This window comes from Benincasa hispida, chromosome 6 (assembly GCF_027475165.1).
Source record: "Benincasa hispida cultivar pf3 chromosome 6, pf3_genome.v1.1, whole genome shotgun sequence".
NCBI lineage: Eukaryota > Viridiplantae > Streptophyta > Magnoliopsida > Cucurbitales > Cucurbitaceae > Benincasa > Benincasa hispida.
Window position 1 is genome coordinate 32,712,895 of NC_143483.1, and position 15,224 is coordinate 32,728,118.

Genomic DNA, 15,224 nt, shown 5'->3' on the forward strand with positions numbered 1-15,224 from the left:
TGGAGAAGGAAGAGATCCATGTAATATAAACGAAGATAATTATCTCCATTGGTATGAAACCCTTTGGTTGGATAAAAAAATAAAAACTTGAAAGCTTATACCCAAAGTGAACACAAAGAAAGTTACTTTATTCATTTGCAAAATGTTCAACAAGTCGGGACGTTTTTTTTTATTATTATTAAAAAAAAAAAAAGAATAACACCAACTTCATTAATAATAATCACTGCATGACAGATTACATAAAGAAGCATCGAGCTCAACAGTCGATCTCAACCGCAACGGCAAATTAAAATCCCATTAAAATCGGGAGTGCTAGATATTCTCAACATTTCTCTCACTAATACTTCTTTGATTAACTAATTATCTCTCAAAATATGCACCGTGTTTTCTTCTACTAATTGCATTTCTAGGTTACGCCCAAGTTCCTTTCTATGCACATTTTCACTAATTTCTCAGGTTATTGTTTTGTTACTAATGATGAAAATGATAGAACCCAAATATATTGAAAGATAAACAATGGTGGAAGACCAAATATTCAAGGTACAAGCCCTAATTCATTTCTTAAAATATTGCCTATTTTCCACCTTCCCCCACCTACTATATTTATAGCCAAACTTCTCTAACAAAATCCTTAACTAATTACTAATAAGCCCTAAATATACTAATTATTCACTAATAACATTCTTATCAGAATTTGATCAAAAATAAATTTAAAAAAAAAATTGATCAAAAATAAATTAAAAAAAAAATTGATAAAAAATAAATTAAAAAAAAACATTCCTATCAGAATATTTATTGTCTCCTTGAAAATGTAAACACAAATGTAATGTTGATCGAAGAAACTTTGGTGGTGAAGTTAGAATTATAAGAATGAGAGGGACTTTTTAAATTTTGAGAACGCTCCTCCAAGTGGATGGCCCCTTAATACAATGGTTAATTTTCACGAGCAAAGTTCATGATGCAAGCCTAGATTGGTGAAAGTAGTTTGTAGGTGAAGAGTATTAGTATACTTTATGCTATAACTAAATACTTTTCCAAGGGAGTTGTTGCTACTTTGAATCATTTATGGTGTAAAGAACTTCTAAAAATGAACATATTATATGAAGTCAAGTCATTTAAGGAAAGAAAATTAGGCCCAGAAGAAAAAGGAAAGATCGAGACAAAAGGGAAGATTTTAGTTGGCCTAGTCCTCACCAGCAACGACTCATCACGGCCTCCATGGCGGCGGCGGTGGCGGCGTTTTGGGACCGAGTGGTGGGATCCCAGAAAAGATAGTGTTTTTGTCAATGCCAAAGCCAGCGGTAGTAGTGAGGGAAACAAGAGCAGCAACAAGGCCAGCATTACCAGCTAGAGTTGGCTCAGTGTAGTTTGGATTAGTACGCACGTCGTGAAACTTGTCGAATTGATCAGGACCGCCAACCATGGCACCAGTGATATTGTGCGGGTTGGGACCGGGATTGTCTCGCCACTTGAATCCGGCCTCGCATGAGTAGTATTTGTTGTCGCTAGGAATTGAAGCACCACGATGATGCACTCGTCTCGGGAACTTGGTGCCGTAGCCCACAACATAGCTCATGTTCATAGGGTTATTGCCAAGAATGTAATCAATCTGTAGGTAACTAATTATATTAGAATGATGAGATAAAATAAGAGATATAGAAAGGTTTTGATAAGGGGAATTAGTAGGGACCTGGGAGGTAGCAAAGTTGCGAATAAGAGTTGAAGGAATGTAATTAGGGCCACAGTTGAAGCCAGGGACGCCGGTGGAGTTCAAGTAATCAGCAAATAAAGATGCCAAAAATGCAGCATTTGCTATATATTGAAGATTCTGTCCCTGTTGCTGTCCTTTGTTCATAATCATCATTCCTCCTAAAAAGTTTTAACATCACACAATCTTTAATCTCAGGATTATCTAAAATAACCTAAATATATTATTGAAAAATAAAAAATGGTAAGATAAACCAAGCTTTTGAAGTACTAGGATCCCTCTAATCTCGTGATCACTCTCAAGCTCTAAATTATTCGCCAAATTATCGAATATCATTTATAACTAAAAGTATAATGAGCTCTCTAGGTAATTACTAATATACTCTTAATACTCTAATAACAGTCTAATACCATTCCTATCATTATCCAATTTAATTTTGAAAGGTTTGGGTAAATTAAAAAAAAAAAAAAAAAAAAGAAAAAACAATGATATGACAAATTGGACAAAAGGTATAGACAAAATGAACTTGCTATTTAATTCGGTTAAATACTACTTTTGTTGTATTAATCAAAACTCTAAACTATGACTTGTATTGCTTAAAATCTAATTTTTCACAAGGGAATCAATTAAGACCTCTTATTAGTGATTTACAACTATATTTTCCCAATTTTATTTTGGATCAAAATTACATAAATAAAATTAGATTTAAATATGTAAAATTTTCACAGATAGAAAAAATATCAAACTATTTATAGAAATAGCAAAAAAAAAAAAAAAAAAAAAACTCAACTTCTATCAACATCTATTAGTGATGGACTTGTATCAGCTTCTATCACTATAGTATCAATGGTAGATTTCTATCTGTTTTTATCCGTTTCTTTCCTTAATAGATACTATCACTATAGTATCAATGGTAGATTTCTATCTGTTTCTATCTATTCTAATAGATGATAGACTTCTATCCGCCTCTATTAATAGCCTCTATTAAATCAACATTTATCAAAGAAGATTAAATTTTGCTATTTTATATAAATAATTTTTCCCTTACTTTTCTATTTTTAAAAATTCCCTTAAAATATTATGTTAGTATATGTACCTTTGCGTTTTGTTCATTTTGGTTAAAATATTATTTCTTATATTCATTTTGAACTTTGTATTTTTAACTTTAGTTCATATTGATTTAGATCAATTTTTTAGTAGGTACTTTTAAAAAGTGAAACTTTAGTCTCTAAATTTATGAAACCTTAAAGGGTAAAAATAATGCATTTTTTAGGTTCAAAACCAAAATGAACAAAAGTGGAATATATCCCTATTAAAGTAGTATCTAAACCATAAAATTGTCATGTAATACTTACCAAATAAGTGAAAAAAATTCGAGGGAAAAAAAGTCATTAAGAAAAGCTACAACCATCCATTTTGATCAGAGCATTTTAAAATTGAAAGCATAGAGAAATCAAATCAAAACCCTAAAAAAGAAAGAAAGAGATAGGTACCTCGAGTCCAATTGTAGACACGAAATTGCTTGAGATATGAACACATATTAAGCCCCGTAACAGTCTGATACATACTCAACATTTCTTCATATGGAAACCCTGGGTTCAGCATCATCCTCAATCTCGTCAGCAACACCATCGCCGCCGGCAGCTTGTTATTCCAGCTCGGAACACTCGAAACCGCCGTCACATTGAAAGCCCTAGCGTTTCGAGGTATTCCCCGCTGCGTCGCCAGAGATATGTAGGACGAGTTTCCCGTCGCGTAGAACAACCACGCTGCTCCCCACATGTACTCGTCGTAGTAGCCGGTGGAGTTGTAGGCGGCGGCGATGAAGGCGTTGTCACGGCTGTAGCGGCCGCGGCGGCCGGAATCGCGAGCGAAGGCGAAGAGTGTCTCGGCGCCTTTGATTAGTTTGGCGGAGTAGGCGGAGTCGTGGTCGCGGAAGACGATGGAGGCGGCGGAGAGAGCGGCGGCCATCTCGGCGGCGAGATCGGGGCCTTGGAATGTGGTCTGTGTAGGGCGATTGTAGTCCATTTGCTCCGGCTTCTGCCAGCAGGTGGAATCGTCGGGGATTTGGGATCCATTTTGCGATCCTCCAACCTGTGCGTTGTGTTTGTTATATAAACCCATGATGGTTAGCTTCTATTTATAGGATTATAATATTAATATAATAACTAATAATTTTCTGCTCAACATATATATATATTTTATGATGACTCAAATTAGGAGAAACTTTTCGAAAAAGGGTAATTGCAATTTTAATTAAAAAAATTAATTACAAATTAGGCGCGTATCTCTAGGTTTTACTTTTTTTTTTCAAATATGGCAAAAAAAACTTTGGTCTGAAAATTTGATTGCTATTTGATTTTTATATGATTATTATGTGATTGCTATCTGCTTTGTATGTGGTTGTTATATGATTGTCATATCTGTAATTACAAAAAAATTGAAGTCATGACTTTGGTTTCTTAAAATGTATTTGTCATACAATGCATTTTTCCTTTTGAAAATGAGTTTTTTTACCCTCAAATTCAAGGAAAATTATCAAAACAAAACTCTCACCACACGAATTGACTCCCTTTTCTTTTTCATAAATCGCTCTCCTCACTCATTTTTCTCACGATCTAGCTTGTTGAAAAAGGAGGAAGAAAACACAAAATGAAAAAGAAGAAGAAAGTGGGATAATTTTGTAAAATTGTTTGAAGGTGACATAATAAAGAGGTCAAAAGACTAAACTTTTTAAAAGTGGAGTAAAAAAATCATTTTGAGCTTGAAAAATGGGTCTTTTAATCAATTATCTCTACCGAACTTTGATCTCGAAATCAAAGCTATACTTATATTGATGCTCAACTATGGATTCTTGATCAACGAGTTAGAACTCAAATGCTCACATCTTCCATCCTTAAAAAACACATCTTATAAACCATAAAATTAATTAGTGAAGTTGTTTAATCAATGTTAATAAGTCGTAGAGTCTACAATGAGTTTGAGAACTTCTTAAACCAAACAAAGAATAAAGTTTGTAACTTTCATCCCACATAACTCCTTCTCCAAATACTTTCAAGCTTAAGGATCTATTGGACACAAAGTTTGAGAAATCTGAACATTTAAGCCAAATATATAACGTTTTGATTAATTGAGTATGTTCATACTGAGAAAGATTCAATGACTTAATTACTAAAGTATGCTAAAGTTAATAAGACAATAAGATTTTCATAGTTACATAAAAATATTTTTTTACTTTTAAGTATCTAATAAATTATTAAACAAATGGATATTGAACTCGTCACTCGGTATCATTTAAAAATCCAACAAAAGACTATATTAATCTTTCATTTTTATTAAAAATGGAGATAATTTTCTCTTCATTTCTACAATAATATCATATTATTTACTTAAAACTATAAGTAGTAGCAACAAAAACATTAGTATTAATCTTTGAGACGGTAATTTATCTTTTATTTACTAAGATACGCTGAAATTAACCTAGAAATATGAAACTATAAAAGTGGATAAAAAAGAAAAGTTACCTGGGAGTAAATTTGAGTAATTTTGGTGGAGGAAGAGTTGAAAGTCAAGAGTAAATAATCAGTACCCCACTTGATGAGGTCGATGACGTGGTCATATTCATGAATAGCCTTATACTTGTGACTGTACTCAATTAAGCTCCAGCTCAGCATTGTCATTGAATATGCCATTGGAAAATTGTATTTACTGTTCTCACCAGAATCATAATATCCGCCAACTAAGCCCCCCTTTGCCAACGTGTCATTCCCATCGTTTAGCCCTGAGTTCCCTCTCCATGTTATGTTGTTGCTCTTTGCTAATCTCCCAGCTACCACCCATCATCAAAAATACTTCTCTCAATATTTCGATATTCTTTTTGTTCATACTATAAATTTTGATTTATGGACAAAATCTAAAGAATATCGAGTGTAACTAAAAAAAGAACTATAGTATCTGTATAAATAAATAATCTCGCTCTACCCATTTTTAAGTGTGTACTCTAGTTAACTTATATACTGTTTTATTAAAAGGTTTAAATATTACTTTGGTTATCCTACTTTTAATTTTAGTATATTTTGATTGTTGTACTTTTTTTTAATGTTCACTTGGTTTTTGTAATTTTAGAATGTTCATTTTGATGGTTGTTATTCTAATATTGGTTTATTTTAGTCTTTGTATTTTTACAAAGTGATCATTTTGGTATCTTGAATATGAAATATAAATAAAAATGAATGAACTATAATGATCACTTTTTAAAAATATAGGAACCAAAATTGATATTTTGAAAGTATAGGGACCAAAATAATGAACGTTAAAAATATAAATATCAAAATAAACATTTTGAAGGTACAGAAACTAAAATTAACCAAAATGAGAATTACAATAACTAAAATAGTATTACTAGAATTATAAGATAAACGTGTGGAAATTAAAAGGTGAGGTCATTGAGCAATGACAGATTCAAAAATTTTGTTGACGAGGATTCTATATAATTTAGTAAAAACAAATGTAATGAATATGGCTTGAACTTGAATTTAAAGGGGGCAAGATATTAGCCAATGGTTTTGATAGCAAGCTAGTTATATATATATATATATATATATATATATATATATATTATAAAGAGTATAAAGTTGAGGAAGGACTTGAGTCCCCAACCCATGCTAAATCCGCCGCTGTCATTAGAAGCCGTTTGGTTGGAGGGTTTTTTGCATTGGGAATAAACTGTTCTATAGCATTCTCATTCACTACAGACAATGGTTTTCTATTTATTCCCAAAACTGTAATTTTTATTTTATATATATTTCACTTTAAATATAGTTAATTAGTTAATTAGTTAAGTAATTGAATAATTTAATAAAAATAATATTTTAATAAATCAATAATAATTTATTAAAATATTTACTTGACTTATTTTATATAAAATGTTATTAAATAAATGCAATTACTTTTTACATAAATTTATAATTTATTAGCCAACAATATTTTAAATATATTTAATTAGTAATTTAGGACTAGTTAAATTTAATTAGTTCAAGAATTCATATTTCAATTATAATAATTTATTACTTTATTTTTTTTAAAACTAAGTAACTGTTTGTTGAGATTAATTTTAATATGATTATTTGTTATGAACATATAATCATTATTGGTTAGTTAATTATTTATTGTCATTAATTTGTATCACTTCATTCATTACTAGCATACCATATTCAGAAAAAAAAAAATTAATATTCTTTATTAATATATCATATTTTTGTCTATTTTTTAAACTTTTTATAAAATATATTGTTTATTAATATATTTTTTTATATTATTTAATTAAAAATTAAAATTACTAATGTTGATATTAATTAATTATAAAAATAATTAAATATTAGATATAATTAATATGACATTCATTAAATATATTAATTAGTTAATTTTTAATTATAAATACTCAATTTTTAAATATTTATAATTAAAATGATTATTAATTCATAATCAATCAATTTTTCATCGATATATTGAATTTTGTTTATTGGTTAATTTATTAATCTATTACAATTATAAAAGATTTTGATGCTTGCTTTCATAAATTAAATACAAATATAATTTTTGTGATGACATTTTCATGCATAATAAAAAATAGTCATATTTAATTCTTAAACATCCTATTTTTAGAGGTATCTTATTTTCAAATATCTTATTTTTAAATATATATTATTGTCAGATATTTATAAAACCTTAAATCAAATGACTTCTTAAGGATATTTATCGTTTTACTTTTTCAATAAAATCAAAACTGTAAAAGTTCAACTAGACGGAATGAATAATTAACTTGATTAAATAGAAAGCAACTTGACCACCGATATTTATTATTTTTATTTTTTTTTAAAAAAAAAAAAAAAAAAAAAAAAAAAAAAAAAAAAAACCTTCAAAACAAGTAGCATATTCCAATGTATTGGGCCCACACGGTGCCCACAAATTTTTCCTATTTTTAATTGACATTAAATACCCTCATGAATTTTGGCGTGATTTCATTCAAACTCCAAACCATTCCCCCATTATTATTATTATTATTATTATTATTATTATTATTATTATTATTTTACTTCAACAATTATCTAGTTGATTTTTTAACGGATTAAAAACATTTCATACACTAAACAACACTATAGGAATAACAACTCTTATTGTAAATTTGTAATAAGAATGTCATTCTTACAAAATAAATTTAAAAAAAGAGTTGGTCTTGGCTTTATAAATCAACAAAATAAAGGCATATTTATGTGTGGTTTGAAATAGTTAGAATCATTTTCATCATCCAAAATCAATTTTAATATCATGAAAGATGCATCTAATAATGAAAAATTGATCATTAAATTGATTATTATGATTAAAAGTATTTTTTTTTAAATGTATTGTAATTAAAGTTTGGGGTGGGGGAATCAAACCTCAGGTCTCGAGATTGATAGTACAAGTACTATGTCGATTGAGCTACGTTCTTGTTGGCATTAAAAGTGATTTCAAAATCACTCCCAAACATGCACTTAATAGTTAGTGGTTTTTTTCTTATCATTCCAATGTTTGAATCTCACCTTCTATATTTGTAAATTGGAGAATTTTATTTATTTTGCCTAATTTGTATGTATTAATTTTTTTTTTTGTGATTTTCAAAAAATAGAAAAATAGAAAAATTATTTTCATAAAATAGTAAAATTTAATCTTCTTTGATAGAGATTGATAGAAGTCTATTAGTATATGCCGATAAACTGATAGATACTATGTGATAGACGTTGATTGAAATCTATCAACATATATCAATATTTTTTTTACAACATTTGTAAATAGTTTAACATTTCTATCTAAAAGAAATTTCCTCTTTATCAATAAATTGACTTTTATTTATTTTTCAGAAATTATTTGCTCTCTAACCTAAGGTTGATGAAATAATAAATAATTAGTAACCTTTGTAGTTTAGAAAGAGATTTTAAAAAAGACAGTTAATAATATATTTGGAATTTTGTACAGATCATATTTCGGAAATAAAATAAATAAAAATAAGTCAAAATCGGCCGAGATAACATCCTATATCAAAATTAAATCCCAAACTTAAAAAAAAATGTTAAATCAATACCTTTCAATTTCATTAGTTGTTTAATGATTTTTAGTTAGTTGAAAGCACTTTCTTTTTAACAATATGACATTCTTTTTGTAGCACATTATTTAATATTTACTTTTGAAATTTTTTATAACAAGGTCGGTGTGAGATGCCTTCTTATTCAAACACTTCTGAAAAAAAAAATAATAAAAATGTTTTTTTATCTTACATTTTAAAATTATTTTAAATGACAAATTTATTTGGTCTATATTCAAAAGTCATTCCATCTATATTTATCATTGCTTACCACATATTTTTTTGAGGATCTTTATTAATGACATTTTTTTTTTAATAATCCATTGACCATTATAAGTAGTGTCAACGTTTTTTCTTAAGAAACCAATGTTGATCCCTAAAATTCCTAAATGATGTTTTGAAATTTGTTTATTGACAAATCAATTTTATTTAAGAAAAAGCTTTTTCTTTAATTATTCCAAACATACTCTTATTTATATATTAATCTTAATTTCATCTTAAAATTTAAAATTTTACAATTAAAGATATTACGATAAACGAATTAATAAAATAAAATAACATATTTTAAAGTAAATCGTAGGACTTTCAATTTTATGTAAGATAGATTTATAGATTTTATCTAATAAGTCAATGATCTATTAATCATATAATTCAATTTACAAAAGAAAAAAAAAATCTTATTCTTATATCAATTCTCACTTTAAACTTTCAATTTCATCTAGTCACACCATTATCTCAATCTTAATAATAATAATAATAAATTCTCTAATTTTTACCCACCCATAAATTTTTGTTCAAAAATTCATCCAAAAATAGTATTCTCTTCTATTTTCAATGAATTCTAAAAAAGATCCAAAATTTATAAGATCTCAAGAAAAAAAAACATTAATAGTTGAATTTATCTCTTAATCAAACTAAAATTTGCATACTAATGAGTTTATTTTTTCCAAATATATATAGTGAGTTTATAGATATTTGTGTTTTGTTAAAATTAATTAATTTTTTTAATTAAAAAAAATGAGAATTGTTTAGAGAGGGAAGGGAACATACATTTCTGAGCATTGAAGAACAAGAGAGCTTTATGAAGAGCTTCAGAGTAGCGATCAGGTGGAAGCGGCGGAGGACGGTGGTGCGGCCAAGTCTTCGCCACAATAATCGGCAATCCGATCACACAGAACGCAATCAAAATCGAAATAAAGCTCCATTTCAGAGCTTTCCTCGACACAATTACGCATCCTAAGTCAACGTATTTCTTCTTCTTCTTCCCATCCGGCGGACCTAGAAGCCAACTCCTCTGTGTCTCGTCAAGCTCGTTCTGATTGTACGATTGCGATTGCAGAGCCGCCCGATCCCAATCCTCCGCCGCCGTCCTCCGATCATGATCCTCGCCTCCGCCGCCGCCGCTGCTGTTGTTGTTGTCGATCACTTCTAATGGCCCTCCCCAGTGGTTTCCGCCTTGCATTTCTTGGAGGTCTCAATCTGATATTACTCTGTTTCTCATCGGAGGAGAGGAGTGAAGACGGTGGAGAGAAAAATGGCTTTGTTTTTTCTATATATAATGAGGAAAATGCCTTTGTTTGAAACTGTCAATGAAAAGGATGGGAAGAAAAAGCCCAAATTTTCCCTTAGCTTTCAAAGTTTGTGTTTAGAAATGTCTTTTGTATATTTTTACAATATATATATATATATATAGCCTCTTAAAATATTATTTTCATATATGTAGTTTGAGATCCGTTCAATTGTGTATCCCCATTTTTAAATATGGGGTGATAATCGAACGTCAATTTGTCTAAAATTGATAGTATAAATTCATGACACTTGAATTATGGTCATATTTGTTTAAATTTAGTTTTATTACTAATAAGTTTATTGTCGATTTTTTTAATAAAATAATCGTTATCTATTAATACTTTTACTATAAATTTTAGGAGCATATCTATATATTGTATTTCTCTAGTATGAAAAATCGAAAATTTATTATTATTATTTAACTAATTTTAATAAAAGCTAACTTTGAAGGATAAATTTAAGAATTACTAAATATACATGGACTAAGATATTTAAAATATAATAACTAAAATTGAACAAATCACAAAAATTAAGAATCAAACTTATATATATTGTCATTTAATCTTTAAATGCTAGACGATTGCTAATATAAGCATAGCACAATTGACATAAAATATGTACCATCAACCAAAAAAACAAATGTTCAAATCTTCTACTACTTCTTTTTTTTTTTTTTTTTTTTTTTAAAAAAAAAAAGGTAAATGATAGAGGATTTTATTAAAAATTAATTGGAAAATTAGGGGTCTATTAGAATTTAAATTTATTTATTTATTATTATTTTTTTAAGGATACAGCTAAATACATCCAATAAAATATTTATAAAAAAATAGTAAATAGGTTAAATTGTAAATTTAGTTCTTATCATTACGAGAAAATTGTAATTTAACCCTTATAGTTTATAATTAGATTTTAGTCCATTAAAAGATCAAAACAGAGAGATTACTTATGACGTTTTATCAATATATAAGTACTCGATCCAAATCAAGAAACTAAATTTAAGTTTTTTTTTTCAAATTATAGGACGAATTTTGTAACGGGACGTATTGAATATAAACTTGGAAGTTGTAGATTTTGAAAAAGATGCAATCACGTTGTTTAATTCTGGATTTTATTTCAATTTAAATAACGTAATTAAATGTTTGACATAATAGCATACAAGAGGAAGCCATTTGGAGAAAATGAGGAGCAAGTGGTTAATAATCATAAAGAAAGAGAGGAAAAAAAAAAGGGAAATTAAGAATCAACAAAAAATGTGGGTTAGTAAGGGCAAATCTGTCAAAGCAGGATCTCGTGGACTAATTCTCTTTAAACATTTTCCTTCGAAAGGCCAAATTTGTCAAAACTAACTATTAATGATTTAACATGTTCTTAACTCTCTCTACTTTGTAAGTTGTGTTTGATAAGGGTGTTTAAAACTGATGACCCAAAAAAATCGATCCACTCTGTGTGGTTTGAGTTGGATTATCAATTTATTTGGGTTGAGTTAGGTTCAAATAAATGAAAATTTTATGGTTAGATTGTTTCATGGTTCACCTAATATAACCCGAACCAAGCCGAATTTATTATTAATTTTAAAATATATTCTTTTATTACTTATAACACAATTATTTATACATATATTGATTTTAATTTGATTTAATTATAATATTTTTTGAATAATTTATGTTTCAACAACTCTTACAAATAGGTTCTTTGCATTTTAGAAAGCAAATTTTTACTATATAAATTGAAATTGAGTTGTTAATCTTAATTCAATATATAAAAATAATTAAATTAAATTTTTATATATTTATGCTTTGCTACTTTTTAGAACAAATTTTTTAATAAATAACCCGATTAACCTAATCCAACCTAAATATTTCATGGTTGGATTGGGTTGAGTTCATTTTTAAAAAAAAGTTATTTGAGTTGAAGAAATTTACAACCGTACAATTGAGTTAAAAAGTCTTTCAACTCAACCCAACCTAACCCATAAATATTCTTACGGTTTAAATTGACTAGAAAAAAAATATTTTTTAAAAGATCATTTTTATTTTTATTTTTATTTTTTTGATAAAAATGATTTAAAATAAACATTGAAACCAAGGTGAAAAACAAAATACGATGATTTAATAGAGAGAAGAAATGGCTTACACAATTATGATTTATGAATATTTGACGATAAGTTTTATTCCACAAAATATAAGAATTGTGATGTTTTTTAAAATTTTGAGAGTAGCAGTGAAATAAATTTATAGTCGAGTTTGGAGAATGCTACAACTGATATGGTAAAACTGACATTTGTGAAATTTGGTGTTATTTTTATGTTTAAAAATTCAAATTTTCATATTTAAATCTATTATTTTAATAGTTAAGGTCCCAGTTGGTAATCATTTTATTTTTTATTTTTTGTGTTTGAGAATTAAACATATTTCTCTCCATTTCTTACAATAACTTGCATCTTTCTGAATTCTTAGCCAAATTCTAAAAATAGAAACAAATTTTTAAAAGCTATTTTTTCTTTTAGTTTTCAAAAGTTGGCTTATTTTTTAAAATTATTAGTAAGATAACCAATAAAGAGATTTAGAAATGAAAACAGTGTCCATAGATTTAATTTTTAAAAATAAAAAAATAAATTTAAATAATTACCAAATGAAATCTAAGGAATTAAATAGACATTAATTTTAAAAAAATAAATTTGTAATTGAACCTTTTTATTAACAAAATTAAAAAAACAAAGTAGGTATACTTGGATCGCCATATTGATTTTTTTTTTTTTCCGATGCCAATTTTATTCTTTTTCAGATTAATTATATAAAAGCTGGATCATGATCTCTCTTCCACATCATACTTTGAAATTCTTTTATTATTATTGTTATTATTATTTTAATTATTATTATAATGTTGATGTTAAGTTCTGTTATAATAATAAATAATATAATGGCATGCCGTCTCACCAATAATTAAATCATTTTAATTATTTTCAGTATAAATTTAAAAAAAATTTGAAAAGTCAAAACCATAGAAGAGGCTAGTTTGGGATGTAGAAAATATATTGGAATTTGTTTGGTTCAATAATGGACAATTTTGTTTTTTATTATTGTTTTACAATCAGCCTGTTTTTCTTTAGGTTTTTAGTTTATATTGATAAAAGTTTCCCAAAATATATATAACATTATTATTGCAAAATATATAATAATAATAATATATGGGTGAAAGAGTCGGACATCCATCAAGTTATGCTCATTACAAAAAAAAAAAAAAAAGTCTACGATAGTTTCGAAAAACATTATAATAAATCTTTTATAGCATTTTATACAAAGTCGTGACATTCCATACTATAAAAAGTTTGAGGCTTATTATAGTGTTCTTATAAGTTTGAAATTTTAAGACTATATAAACGACAAAGTATATATTATGAAAAAAAATAAAAAAGAAGTTTATTGTTTTACAAAGAAAAATTAATTGTCGAATAAATGGTTAAGAAAGATCAATTCATGAAACTAGGACTTGAGATTAAGAAACTGAACGTATATAATATATTTGTTAAATAATCAAACGAGCTCATCATTTTCGATAGAGTTAGTATTCCTCAATTACTTATATCAATTATCGACCGATTCTTTTTTAATCCAAGCAAATAGACCTTTTGTACTATATCCCATAAGTTTTCAAATAATTTAAACATAAATTTCATAAATTTAATTATTTAAGAGTAAAATGAATTTGATGGGTATAGAATTATTTAAGAGTAAAACTGCTGAAATTATTTTAGAGTCTTTGATGTGGTTTAGAATTCTTTGATGACTTTATTTTTAATTTCCAACCTGTAGCCAGTTATGTATAATTGGTGCAATTAAAAAAAAAACCAAGAATTTTCAAAATTACAAAATAAAATAAAAACAACATATATTATTTTAAATTCCATGTTCTTGACATCACCATTTGACAGCCTTTTATCCAATAAATTTCCAATCCTGTCCATGCAAGTGCTTTTGGGGGATGCATTAGGAATAACTAAAACTAATTGAGAATAATTAGTTTTTTTAAAATTAAGTTTATTTTCTTTTAATATCTTACCATAATTTTCATTATTCTTAAAAAAAAAATTCTTAATTAATTTCTAAAAATGAAAACAAATTTTTAAAAAGTTGTTATAAATATTCAAATTATATATAGATGTCCATTGATTATATATCTGCAAATATATTTTCCATTATCTTTCTTTTATTTTATCAAATACATAATATATTCACTTTCTCCTCTCCTCTCCCAAACTTTGTTATACAAAATTATTCCTTTTAGTTTTCAAAACTGGGATTTTTTAAAATATTGGTAGAAAATAGATACAAGAGAAGTACATATCATTTATTATTGAGATACGCTTATGTTGGTTTTGCTTCTCTCTCTCTATATATTATTTTTTAGAGAAAAATCAAAGTAAACACAGCTCAACAGTAAATAACATGACATTTTTTGGAAGTTTGGTAATTAATCGAAGACTAAACTAATTTATTTTAGTATAGTTCATTGTAGATATTTATAAATTTATTATTTTTGAAGCTATTATAATGTAATATTAAGAAGAAAATGTAACTTCAAAGTAGAGAAAGAGTACATTAACGAGCCAATTTCATATCTAAATAATGCAAGACAAGTAAAGAGGGTTTTGTTAGGTCATAAAGGGATGCAAGACAACTTTCAAAACCATTAAATACATAACTAGAATTGTGAATCTTAGGCTTCGAGCATTACATAACTAACTTCATCGTTATTCACATTTCAACTTTATAGGTATGAAACAATCATTTTAAACATAGAGGTGAAATAGAAACGCATTTGATATAA

General features: G+C 27.1%; 1 protein-coding gene across 1 annotated transcript; it reads right to left on the minus strand.

Annotated features, from left to right (window-relative positions):
• Nucleotides 1-984: 984 nt before the first annotated feature.
• KOR2 (Six-hairpin glycosidases superfamily protein) lies at nt 985-10,488 on the minus strand. The gene is made up of 5 exons (XM_039034468.2): nt 9,879-10,488; nt 5,233-5,537; nt 3,202-3,802; nt 1,691-1,869; nt 985-1,609 (listed from the first exon to the last, which is right to left on the minus strand). The coding sequence occupies exons 1-5, from the start codon at nt 10,288-10,290 to the stop codon at nt 1,208-1,210; spliced, it is 1,899 nt and encodes a 632-aa protein (XP_038890396.1). The 5' UTR covers nt 10,291-10,488; the 3' UTR covers nt 985-1,207.
• Nucleotides 10,489-15,224: the final 4,736 nt, after the last annotated feature.

Coding starts and splice junctions, on each gene's coding strand:
- KOR2 (XM_039034468.2), bottom strand. CDS start 10,290: ATGCAAGGCGGAAACCACTGGGGAGGGCCATTAGAAGTGATCGACAAC. Junction 5,538..9,878: donor GTTCTTCAATGCTCAGAAAT/GTATGTTCCCTT, acceptor GATGGGTGGTAG/CTGGGAGATTAGCAAAGAGC. Junction 1,610..1,690: donor GCAACTTTGCTACCTCCCAG/GTCCCTACTAAT, acceptor AGTTACCTACAG/ATTGATTACATTCTTGGCAA.